We start from the raw sequence: 13,258 nt of genomic DNA, 5'->3' as shown, positions 1-13,258 counted from the left end.
GAGCTCACAGTGAGCTGAGGCTGTGTGTGAAGGGGGAGGCTAGCCTCCCAGGCCAGGCGCTCCGGGGCCGGGCAGGAGGGTCCCGCGGGCAGTAGCTTGCCCACCTCTGCTCTAGAACCACAGGATCCCCTCAGGCAGAACGCTTCAGCCCATGGCTTGGCATTGGCTGCAATGATACCACCATTGGTAATATCTCCACTTCGGGCAGCTCACTCGGTATTCTGCCAAGTGCAACCGCAGCAGCACTCAAAGCCGCTCATGATGATGCTGTGACTTTAGCTACTTTCTTTATTTAGCATCTTCACTAATGCTCTAGGAGAAAAAGAGCATGCTAATTACATTCACAGACGATACTGAGAGGCGCTGTAAACACCAGAGACAGGAAAATAATAAGAACGTGCCAAGAGACGACAATTATGGTCAGATACTAACAAAATGACATCATTTTATCACTGAGGCATGACTGCCAATAGGAAGGACTAGCTCGCACTCGACCCAATTGGAACATAACTCTCTCGGATGGGTTGCGAGCAGCAGGGATTTGAAACCAGGTCTCTATTTCCCCACGCAGGAGACAGTCATGCCTTCAGATCCAGAGCTCTTGTTCTACTGCTGATAACCCAGCCAGGGTGTCCTGTTACCAGTGGTGGCGCGTAGAGAGATTTCAGCTGCAGCACATCTCAAGCACTTGGGATGAGCTTCCCAGCCGGGGGAGCATGTAACTCACATTTACGCAGCTAGGATCTCTGTCCCCAGACTAGTGGCTGGATCAGATAATGATCAATGACCCAGCTACAGCTTTTGTGCTGACAGACCTGACTCTGAGCTGAAAGACAGTAGAGGCTCATGCTTTTAGGTTCCAGGTTCAATCCCTTTGGCTGATGACCCATCCATGAGCATTTGCATTATACAACTACCGTTACCCTTAAGGACCACAAAACTAAGGTCAAGATGTTCCACCTACCACATCAGATGGAGCCGAGACTCCAGAGTTGGAATCCTAGCGGACGCTATCTGTAAAAACTGACGATCTACTACCCCTGTTACCATATACTCAAGATCTATGGTGCCACTCCCATGCACATAGGAATTTACTCATAGTTGGGAGGGAATGCAGCGGCTATTTAACAGCAGACTACAGCTTGGGAGAAAAGTGAAGAATATTTCATCCCCTTCCAACAGGAAGAAGAATTTAGATAGGCAGAATGTAATCACCCAAATCAGAGTTTGGCTAAGACATTGTGGTTAATATGATAACTTGTTTAAAAGAGCCATGGGACCTTTAATGTCTCCAGATGGTAAAGATACAGTTTGATAGCTCATCAAACAGACAGCATCTTCAAAAACAGAGTGCCCCATAACCCATGCCAACGCACTGGTTCAAATACTGACCTCCTGCGAAGAGGGATACCTACTGAACCACCCACACCACTTCTGCAGCACACTGCTACTTGAAGGTCTCACATCAAAGCAGCAATCAGACACAACCCTGCTCAGCTCATTAGATCCAGTGGGACAATAATCCAGTTCAGAAGGCTACAGGATAGAGAGGTTAACATTGAAAAGTGCCCAGTCCCATTTTCAAAAGTGAGCTGGGCACTTGGGGTAGGTCTATACTTGCAATTGCACATCTGTGGCCGGCCCATGTCAGCTGACTCTGGCTCTGGCTTGCAGGGCTTGGGCTAAGGGGCTGTTTAACCGCGGGGTAGACATTGCCCGAGCCCAAATGTCTACAGCACAGTTAAACAGCCCCCTGAGCCTGGGTCCCGGGAGCCGGAGTCTGCTGACACACGCACGCCCTGAGGTTTTAATTGTAGTGTAGACGTGGCTTGGGAGCCTGACTGTCACTGAGTCTTAGTCTCTGAAGTAGTTTTTGACAGAGGGACTTAGACACTTTTGAAAAGGTTACCCAACAATACTAAACGATCCTTCGTTATGAAACATTATGGTGTACTCAGTAGTACACACACCTGCTGTAAGAGGCAACGGCTTGCAAAAAGTTTGTACTGAGGACAATTTCACTTTAGTCTTTGTCAGTGGAAATGCAGGTCTACTTAACCCAAATATAAGCTTCCAAACCTCATGGTCATGATGGTCTCTGTCCACAGATGGTCTATGCACAGCTCTGGAACAATTGGCTCAGTTTCTGGAGCAAGGAAGGAGTCACTGGAAGCACTGTTTGGAGAATGGCTCGCACTGTGCCTCCGTGGCGACTGGGTGTTACTGGAGAAATTGAATCTCTGCACTCCGGAGAAAGATTGCACCCCTAAGGCAGGAGAGTGAGAACGGCTGCAAAGACAGACAAGGGCCATGACTGAAAACAGATCATAAAGTCGGGCATGCTCAGGTGTGGGGAGCAGAACACTTTTCCACAAGGGGAGCCAGGGAGCTTGCACACTAGCACGGAATTTTTTCTCACAGTTGCTAATTCAATACCAGCCCACTTGCTCAAAGGAACACACCAACCCTCCAAATACTTCGCTAAATACTTCTGGCAGAGGCTTCAAAAGGAGGGGGAAAATTAAAAAAAAAAAAAAATCTCCATAATGCACAATCTGGTTAGTGAAAACCTATCCTCAGCCTGCCCAGTATGAATATTACCGACTATAAATGCGGTTCTGTGTTTATGCTAAAAGCTCTATCTTGAGCTGTGCTGCAAGTGGAGGGCCCGACCTCCATGCACGGGACTTATCTAAAGTGCAAGTGGATGATTTTTGAAGGAAATCAAGCTCTCTGGGGCTTCCTGAGGGAGACGTAAGAAAGTGGGTAACAAGACAGTAAAGCGCACAGAGGATGTTGAGCTTTTGCTCCAGAAAAATGCGGCAGAATGGCTGCTGAAGGCCATTGGTGGGCATGGAGAGGACGGAATGACCTAAGGTGCATCACTCTGTGTTTCTAAAATACTTCAGGATCCCTACCAAGGCCCACAGGGCGCTGTGCGAGATATTTAAACACAATACAACTAGTTTTAAGAAGTCAGCATAAACTCAAAATGAACACAACTGACTGAGGGGAAGGGAAGGAGATCAACCACGTGAAGAGGGTTAGAAAAGAGACTGCAGGGAAGTTAGAGATGAGAACCACTGACGGGCAAGATAAAAACATATGAAAAAAGTTGAGGCAGTTACACACAAAAAACAAGAGAGAGAAATGAACCAGTGATATTGGGGGAGCAAATTCCATACCCTTGGACTAACTTCAGCAAAGGTGCCAAGCTGTGCTGCAACAGCAGGATCTCAAGGAGAAGGCTGTGATTGTAGATGGGGTCTACACCTTTACAGTACAGTTCTACTCTAAAAAAGCAACTATGTTTAAATGGCACCTTCATAGTCAGCTATCTACATGTGTCAGATCTGCTGACTTAGTGACAAAAAAATATGGCTTTGCTGCTTTTTACTCCTGAAAATCCTGTGGAGCCTACACAACCGAGATTTGATTCCAGTTTGCAACCCAGAGTTGTTTACTCAACTCCATTCAGTGACACATGTGTAGCCCGCTGAAGGCAAGGGGGCTGCAAGGAAGGACCAAATTTGGTCTGCAGAACACTTATTACTGGTGATGATGCACATAATGGAAAGAACCCAGCTTGACGCAAAGAGCACAGACTGAGTGTGCAGGGCTGGCCAGCACTCCAACACCAAGAGGAGGTTTTTCGCTTGTTTTTTTAAATGGGGTGGGCTGCTCTCTGGTCGCCCTTTCAAAGGCAAGAGCAGCAAAAATATACCATATTTATAGGCAAATATCACCAGTAATCTGGCTGAGGGAGACACTACCCAGAGAATAAAATTCTAACTACCCTAATTTTGAGATTTGTTTTTAATCCTTTGTGAAACCCTCCCTGTTAACTGGAGATATTCCAGCATGTGACAGCACAAATACCAGAGGCTTATGCAACATACTGAAGGCGGCAAGGTACAACGCATACCGATGCCAGAAACACCCAACATAGATACATTTATGTTTCTTACATGGTTCAGTATTGTCAATTCACACTTCAAATCCTTTCAGCTTGTTCCATAAAGTAAAGTCAGCCATTATCCCCTGAAGCCAGAACCTTTATTTGCAATGGCTGACAATTTGGGACAATTTTATCCCAATGGTAAAGATAAAAACATGTCAAGAATTATAAAATAAGACTTGACAATCAGCAGAACATAGGGAGAAAGCAGCGGACTCCTAAACTTTGACTGGAAGAGCTGCCACGCTGCCACTTTGGCCTGTCTATAGCACGGCGATGTGGCCAGCTTTCTCACTGAGTTAATCAGGCACCATTGCAATGATCAGCTGGAAAAATCAACAGAAAAAGGAGTGTTCAGGAGTCAAGAAGACTGTCTCCCACGCCTCAGTACTGCCATGCATATGAATTTCAATACCCGCTCCGAGGCAGCGCAGGTGAGAGGGTGGATAGCCCAGTGGCACTGGGACTCAGGAGACCGGCATTCTGCTCCCAGCTACACCACAGATTCTCTTTCTGACCTGGGACAAGTCACTTGGTCTCTCTCTGCCCCAGCTCCCCAGCTATAACATGGAGATAATAGCATCGCCCTATCTCACAGGGACACTGAGAGAAACAATACATGGAAGACTGAAAGGCACTTGGACACTGATAACGGAGGCCAAGTAAGTGAGATAGATCGGTACTGTTTTAGATGTTGTATTGAGTCTATTGCTCACCCTGCATCAGATGTGCTCATCTTTTACACTACTAGTTAACACATAATCCCATTAGCACCCACCTAAGAGCCGCCATGTTGGATATGGAAGGGGAGCGGGAGTGCACGCTGGGCGACGACAACGACCTACTCTGGCTGTGAAGAGAGGAATAATTCTGGAAAGGGGAAGCCATGGGGGAGTCTCCTTTCGAGAGACTCCTGAGGTGGGCGGTCAAAGAGCTGCTGGTGGCCACGTGTTGAGGCGTCCCCGCCTGCTCAGAGAACTTTAGGACTGTGTTTTGCTCCTGGAAGAGACAAAAGAAGCTGTACGTCATAAGGAACATGAGTGGGTCATAGCAGCCCGAGTGCCCTGGGGTCACTGACCAGCTGTTTACTTAGTCAGCGCAACTCAAGTTAGATGTCACACGCTCAGACGCATTTGCTGCTAGACTTCTCAACCCTTTAGTCTAGTCAGTAACGCTGCAGCAGATTCTGAAGATATGATCATTCTCCAGGGACACAGTCCTTTCAGTCAAGCCCTAAGTGGGGTAGCTCTCATGCAGTAGCCACACAGAACGGTGGGGAGGGCGTCTGCCTCTCCCCTAGGACTCCTGCATGGAGCAGGGAGAGGAAGACAGTAAGCAGCAAGGCTAGGTAGATTCTCCCTTTATTGGCTTTTAAAAAAAAAAATGAAGAAAATAACGCAGGAAAGGTGCAACAGGGCCACTAGACCCACAGTGGAAGGAGCACAAGGGCCATGGGGTAAACTCCTGGGACCCCTACCCGTGGCCTAGAGAGAAGCAGGTGGGGATGAAGGAAGGCAGGCAAGGGGTCAGCACTCCCTGACTCCCTTCATCTGTTTGTCTCTTTCCCACAAGTTTTCCACCTGGCTCTTAATGGCAGCCAGTTGTTTGTTGCCTTTGTTTTAAACAACAGCTGTTTGAAAGCTGAAAGGTTTGGCAGATCTTCAGTCACCAGATTGCCAGGATGACAGCCAAAGGGGCATGATGACAAATGTCATTTCTCACCCATCATTTATGTGGCAGGTATATCTATGCCCACCCAGACACCCCAGAAACACCCACCATTGCTTAAGGCATTTAAACATCAACAAGCATTTGGGAAACCCGGCATCCTTAATTCTGGAATGGAGAGAGAATTGAAAGAGGAATTGCTCCTCAGAAGCTCCATTGTTTTTATCAGTTTAACACTATCCATTATACGGACCGGACTGCAGGTATTATGCATTTTCACACACACACAAACCTCCATCTTTAAGTCAGCAATTATTTCTTACCTCTGGTTTTACTCTACGAAGGGCCCAGACAGCATGCAAACTCTGAACGGTGTCATAGGTCATCACAATGGAAGGCTCCTCATTGAGGAACACGATGCGCAGTGTGTAATCAGCAACATACTGTACTCTAGCCGAGCCAAACACACCTGCTAGAGAAGTAGCGCTCAGGTTAACCCCATCTAAATCAGAAGGACAGTTTCTGTAATAGTGTTATTAATTACACAAAGCTACCATTTCATGCCCCATTTCTGTTGCAACTTTGGTTCTTCCCGTATAGATTCCCACTCTGGGAGCGTTTGGCAGTTAAAGGTATATAGCTACGCAGTCAGACCCAATGGAAAAGGCCACAGTTTGTTGTACCCAAGTCATTTCAAAGTAGTGTAAATAAGAGGCATTACCACCTAATGGCTAAGGCACTGGCCTGGGACTCAGGAGACCTGGGTTCTATCTAGCCGGGAACACAGTCTAACTCAATCCAAAGGCTAGAAGTTGAAGCTAGACAAATTTAGATTGGAAATAAGGCATACATTTGTAAGTGTAACAATTAGCCATTGGAACAGCTTTACCAAGGGCAGTGGTGCATTCTCCACCACTGACAATTTTTAAATCAAGATTGGATGTTTTTCTAAAAGCTCTGCTCTAGGAATTGCTCTGGGGCAGGTCTCTGGCCTGTGTTATACAGGAGGTCAGACCAGACGATGACAATGGTCTTTCTGGCCTTGGAATCTATTAATCTTTTCCCAGCTCTGTCAATGGTTTGCTGGGTGACCTTGGACATGTCCCCGATCTCTTCCTCAGTTTCCCCTTCTGTTAAACAGGGATAATGATGCTGACTTCCTTTGTAGAGTGCTTTGAGCTATACAGCTGAAAAGCACATCACTATATCTCCATGGGGTTCCTGGCCCTCCCCAGTGCTGGGGTTTTGCTACTGGCCCATCCCTTTCCTGCCCCCTCCCTTTTTGTGGGACACAGCTCGCTCTGGCCTCTAGCTGTTACCATGAGAGATGGTGCTGTGAATGGGAGGCATCTCCTCCTACACCCCCCACTGTCCGGCCTGGAATAGAGGAGAGGGAATAGGCTGGGGATGCAACTTCAAATGGGAGTTGAATGTTGGGATGACAGGCACCCCCTCCCCACATTTCTCCCTACCACCAACCTCCCACATCCCCCACTCTGACAACTTCCTCCTGGCCTGAACCCCCTGCAAACCCCTTTCCCCTCCCTGTCCAGGGTAGGCCAGAACTCACAGTGCATGGCTGCTCAGGGATGTCTAAGGCACGGACAAACTGGGCACCTGTTCAGGACCCCCTGCAGAAAGGGAGCCCCGGCGGTGAGGTGTTTAAAAATAAAATTATCTAGTCTTGACACACATTGAACCCCATGTGCTTCAGGAAACTGAACTTTCAGATGTCATTCGCGACTTTGTGCCCACAAATCCAGACAGTGATGTTTCTAAAGCAGCCAAACACATGTAAAACTTTTTCTATTACCATTATGTTGTGTTTAAGGCAAGAATTCCTGTTTATTTCCTACCGTAATATGGTGGAGGCCCCAATTAAGATGGCCCCATGGATGCTCAAACCACCCCAAATGTAGACCACTATCCCACCCCAAGTCCCCCAAGAGGACTTGCAGCTTTCAAGGCAATCCAAGTAAGCATGTGGATTTTAAAGCACTTAGAATAATTAACCTTTGAACAACAAGCAAAACTCAATCTTAACTATAGCTACAACTCCACTATAATTTCAAGAAGGATGTAGTTAGCATGGGGAGTCAGCTGCAATGTGCGTATCATGACTCCAGACCAAGTAACATGCGGGTCAATCACCACAGCTCAATGACAGCAAGGTTTCAAATGTAACCAAGCAAGATAGCAACTCTCTCTTTCCTTTATAGAATCCCTCCTCGGTGGCCAGCCATTCAAAGAGGTCTTTTTAGATACCTTAAATATCCTAACTGACATGAAATCCTAAATTAATTAACTTAATATAAATTAATTTAATTAACATGGCTACAACAACACTGCATACATGAAATCCTAACAGATAAGCAGCTAAAATAATCCATTTCTAAATTCTTAAAAGAGATATTTGAACATTCATTAGATTGTAATTATAGACTATAAAGACAGGGAAGGTAAACAGTCAATTCTGTATTCAATAATATTGCAGCTGAATGACTCATTTCTATTTATGGATTTTCATTTTTTATATTTTTTTTTAATTAAAAAAGATAACCTACCTCCAGACTTACAGACAAGAGGTGTTATCTCATCTAAAGGATGTAGCATACTGAACATAGTGGGCAAAGGTTCTCTGGAAAGGAAATGGAAAAATATATTTAAAAATCAAGTGTTAACAAGCTGTAAAATCTAACAGATGGATCACAAACACCCACTGCAAGTTTAACAGTCAACTCCTCAAAAACAAACAAGTGACATATATGTTCCATTAACTATAGATTGTGTGGCTCATCAATAAAACCCCCCAAGCTTTGTTTCTCTAGTACACTTTATCTCTGAGCATCTTAGAAAACTTAAACTGATATTACTATATAACTTGGAACACTTCACCCTCCACTGACATGATGCAGCTATTTAACAGCACAGAGCAATGCTTAACAGTTCAGAATAGGAAATGAGGAATCCAACAGAAATTGCAAGGGAAATTTAGACAGACATGGAGTTACCAGATAAAAATGTGGCAGAACACAAAGACTGAAGAGCCAAGAGATCCCTACTGACCACAACTAACATGAATGTCAGTTTGAAATCTCATTTGAAAGCTGAAACATTTTGTGTACGATTGCCTTTTTACTACAAAGTGTAAGGCAGGACTAGATTTCAAGTGGTGGTGTGCGTGCTCCAAAGTGCAGTTCTAAACTCTACTATTTTTGAGCTTTTTCCACCAGAAAGACTCCTCTTACACTTAGCACATGCCACAGGGGAAGTTTTCTAAAAAAACATCAATAGGATTAGAGAAAAAGGTTTTCTATTCTTATGGACTTTGATAGCCAGTAACCAAAAAGCAGCTCAGTTTTGTATGTTCAAACTGGATTAGACATGCAGTCCTTATGGAGAACACATGACTTTCACAAGTCAGAAAAAAGTGGAAGTTCTTAATTTAAAACTTTCGAAATGCAGACTGCTAAATGATGGGTCACTCCCTAGCTATTTAGAGAACACTTCTCACTGTGGTATCTCAGCATGGTTAAAAATAAGAACCCATACTCTGGGATGGATGCACACAGCTCCAAGGCAGCTAAGCAAGCCACTCCCTAGGTCCAACCAATGCCGTAACCTGGCTTTATGCCAATGTCAATCATGATTTAAACGGGCGTGCAGGAAACATTGATTTAAATAATTTATTTTAATCCTGCTTTGCATTTGGACTTCTTGTTTTTCCTAAAGAAAAGGTTGAGTCTCATTGATTGGTAATCACTAAAATAAGTTGATTGACAAGTATGATTATAGCCTTTACATGACATTCAGTATTTTTTTTGCTAAACAGGAAGGTTCACTATGTCTATACACATTTATTTAAGCAATTATGCAGCTTAACCATACATTTATTCAGATTCTTGATTTTTACTTTTTTTATGATGTTGGGAAATGGTGAACACCAGGTTTCTTACTGTGACCGGGTGCACATGGCCCTGGAAGGCCCCCTGCTGGAGGCCCCATGATACTACCACACTTTACCCCACTCCACCCAACAAAAGGAGCAGTGAAGGTCGGTTTTAGAGAGGCTGGACTAAAGCAGCCAATTCGATAAAAGGATCAGATAAAAGGAGCTGCTAGGCCTGAGCAGGTCAGTTCCTGGCTGGGACTAGAGGAGTGAGGAAGGGTGCTCCTTGCTGGTCAGAGGAGCTCGAGAGAGAACCAGGTGGCATTGGCATTCAGTGAGGAGGAAGAGGATCTGAGAACTTCTGCCCCAAGGTAAGAGGGAAGAGAAGAGGGCTACATGGGAGAAGGCCCAGGGAATAGCATTAACTAATTAAAGGCAGCAGTATGTGGATGGTGTTTATAGGGTTCCTAGGTTTGGACCTGGAACAATGGGCAGGCCCAGGTTACCCCACCGGCCACTGGGGAAGTGACCTAAGCCCTGAGAAGAGGGCAAGGCTCTGTTGGAAAGCCTAAGTGAAGAACAGGATTTAAAGGGCCCAGAGACAGGGCTGAAGACTCTAACAAGGGCACACCGATAGTCCTCGTTGGACCTTTGTTACCCCAGAAGGGGTTCATCCATTTGACTGTGTGACTTGGCCAGAGGGCTGAGCCACTGAAGACCTGCCTAGCGAAATCAGCAACCTACAAGGGACACACAGGAGTGGGAAAGCTTGCAGTACCACACCTAGCCATTAGGAGGCACCTGAGATGAGTGCCCCCACCACGCTTATTTACAAGAATGTATTTTTATTCTTGATTTGAATCAAGCTGCATTTGGATGGAAATTTGAATTCAATTAAAACAGCACAAAAACAGCATTTTACAATTATTTTTATTAAATAAACCTACCCTAAAAGTCCTGGATACCAGCTTATTTTTTTACCATCCAAACATGTTTTGCATTTAAAACTGGTTCTTTAAATAAAAGTCGTATTACCTGTAGTTAGCGAATTGAATGGACTGTTCTGGTCACCATGTTTTTCAAGATTTTAGAACCAGATGATCTCACTCTCTCATTCAGAGATGGAAAAAGGAAAACAAGCTTCCTTGTTTTTTTAAACTCCCAATTGGTTTCTCAACTTTGAATGAGCTCGTTGAATAAAGTGAAAGGAAGAAACTATTTTCTCTGCACCTGCAGAAGAGGCAACTACTGTCAAAAGCTGTTCAGCACTTCAACAAACTCTGGTCCTGGGTGCTTAGCCAGTGACTTCCACCAGTTCAGTGGTTTGACTTCCTTTAAAAGTTCAGTAGCAAACATGTGCTACTTGAATATGGATCTTTAATCGACTATAAATGACTTTAATATACTGTAGTAAGCTTAGGCCTTAACACGGGCTATCAATTTAAAACTTAATTTTAAACAGGTTTATTTTTAGAAAGAAAAATGTATTTAATTAAAATTTAAAAATCCATTTTTTTTATTTCTGATAATTATCCGGCCTGCTTTACACCTATTGATTGGGGGCAGAATCCTAATCCATCCCTGGCTGTGTTGACGGAGGAAAGCACACACTGAGGTCAGAGAAGGGGTTCTCAGGCTGATCCCCAGTGTCTTGGAGTTAGGGAAGGAGCCAGCTGCTCTTTCTTCGTCTATTCCTGACTGAATTTCCCAACCACCACCATTACTGTGACCGCAGTCCCAGGGCAAAAGATCACAGAACCTCGTAATAATAAGGTCTGGTAAAATATTACTCTGCCTCCCCTGAAGCTATGCGAAAAGAGGCTCGGACCTTTGTCAGGCCGCAGGATCATCCCCAGCCTCTACAAGCCTCTCCCTTCAAATTCTTGATATTCCACCCAGCTTCCAAGCCCTTCTGACCAACTCCCCAAAAGCCCTGACCCCTTTCAGATGCTTAAACCCCACCTCCTGTACTGCCAAATGTCCTAATAAATAGGGTGCAGAGGCCTAAGTAGTGGTGAGAGTCCAGAAATGGTGCACAACTGGGAATGGAGAGTTGCCAGGGAGATGTATCCAGTTTACATATATGTATCCAAGGTAAATAAATGTAAGACTGTGCTGACACGTCCCATGGCATGTAGGGTACACGAAACTACACACTGCAGTGAAGGGCCCTACCATCTACATGCTATTTATACCCATGCTAGTTGTGTGTCCATTGTCTGCACCCTGCACATCGCTGTAAACGTCAATGGAACCCAAGACAGCCTTAACACCTTCGCCTGCATTTGCTTAACAGTGCTACAGTAATTGGAGCTGTACAAAACAGCTTTATCAACATTTTTATTCCCCTCACCCACCCCCGCAAGCCTTAACATGTAGCCAGATACATAGCAGTGCAGCCCTAGCCACCAGACTAAGTCATGCAGCAAGTTATCTGTGGGAGTTTTCCTTATAGACACAAGGTGGATGAAGTAATCCATTTACAATTTTTAACACCTACTTTATACACTAACATTTTTAATGCACAATTAAAGTGGAGATTTAAATATAAAGAGGCAAGAAGTGCTCGACCTTACCTCAACAAAACTACCATACCCCTACGTTCCTGCTGGCTGCTCTCTCTCCACACACACAGACCACAGACACCTTCCCATTGCCAAATAAACTCTTCCCTTGTGGTATGTGCATTACAACATGGGCTTTAATTTCATAACAGAGCCCACACTGACATGTCACCAAGGAGGGTCTCGCACCAGGAGATCAGAAGCAGAGCAAAGTCTCCAGCTCATGTAAGGAGGGATATTGCCTCCAGAAGCTGAAAGTCTAATACTGTGTTTGACGCGTGCAAAGGAGCTTGATGGCAGAGTTCAGACCAAAGTGGGCACAGTAACCGAGAATGTCTTTACTCTTTCCACACTTCCATACTAAATCTTACTTGTGCATGGAACGGGGACATAACTCAACATGTCCCAATGCCCTGATGCATTTCGTCATCACTTTGGTAGAGAGCAACACTTGTACTAAAAGGACAGTTAAAATTTTCATCTCACTGCTTTAGATTAGACAACTTATTCCACAGCACAACAAAGACACTCAGCAACCACTCTCACTACATACCTGGGTGGACTCAGAGGGACTTCGTGTGAAGTGCTGCTGCGTTCAAACAACAAGCCATATTTTGTTGGCCAGACATTTGCTACCTACAAAAGACAAATATTTTAAAAACTGAATGGCTCATATTTAAAATGCTCCTGCACTTGAGCATCCAGTTACTGTAAAACCAAAACATTTAACCATTGTTTCGGGCAGAATGCAATGTTATATATGTAATACAAAATACCTTCTCAAAATACGATGACAATGTATCTGTGCTTTACCACATCCTACTTCTGAACACAACCAATATACAAATCTGACAACATACCAAGAACAAGAGTATAGCTCATTTGATTAGTGTTAGACTGACAGCTGCTCAGAAGAAATATGCAAAAAAGCCATATTTTCTGACCTATATGAAAATTTTGGCCTCCATCTATCTAAAGGTTTTGTACTGTGACCCATCATTGCAGTATCCGAGTATCTTCCATGTAAAATAGACTGGCAATAACATTGTTCATAGTGGGCTTCACAGAGTCTGGCTTTTTTTTTTTTTTTCTTCCAGGTTACAATAAGGAATAGAAAAAAGTCTTCCAAGTCTCAATCCAACACCCAATCCACTAAGCCATACCCACTTCTGCTTTGTC

The 13,258-nt window shown here is 44.5% G+C and overlaps 1 protein-coding gene across 3 annotated transcripts in view; it reads right to left on the bottom strand.

Moving 5' to 3' along the window:
* The window catches only part of ANAPC1 (anaphase promoting complex subunit 1), a 65,887-nt gene that overhangs the window by 46,412 nt on the left and 6,217 nt on the right, over positions 1-13,258 (bottom strand). The window contains exons 6-10 of one of the 3 annotated variants that reach the window (XM_084624673.1): positions 12,633-12,715; positions 8,191-8,264; positions 5,950-6,128; positions 4,737-4,957; positions 2,080-2,289 (exon numbers count right to left, since the gene is read on the bottom strand). In XM_084624673.1, coding sequence (XP_084480799.1) covers positions 2,080-2,289; positions 4,737-4,957; positions 5,950-6,128; positions 8,191-8,264; positions 12,633-12,715 — 767 coding nt within the window. The remainder of the gene's footprint in view (positions 1-2,079; positions 2,290-4,736; positions 4,958-5,949; positions 6,129-8,190; positions 8,265-12,632; positions 12,716-13,258) is intronic. The other 2 variants (XM_084624674.1, XM_084624675.1) reach the window with 2 other exon arrangements.

This window comes from Lepidochelys olivacea (genome assembly GCF_965140295.1).
Source record: "Lepidochelys olivacea isolate rLepOli2 genome assembly, chromosome: 3".
Classification (NCBI taxonomy): domain Eukaryota; kingdom Metazoa; phylum Chordata; order Testudines; family Cheloniidae; genus Lepidochelys; species Lepidochelys olivacea.
This window is presented reverse-complemented; position numbering and strand designations above follow the sequence as displayed.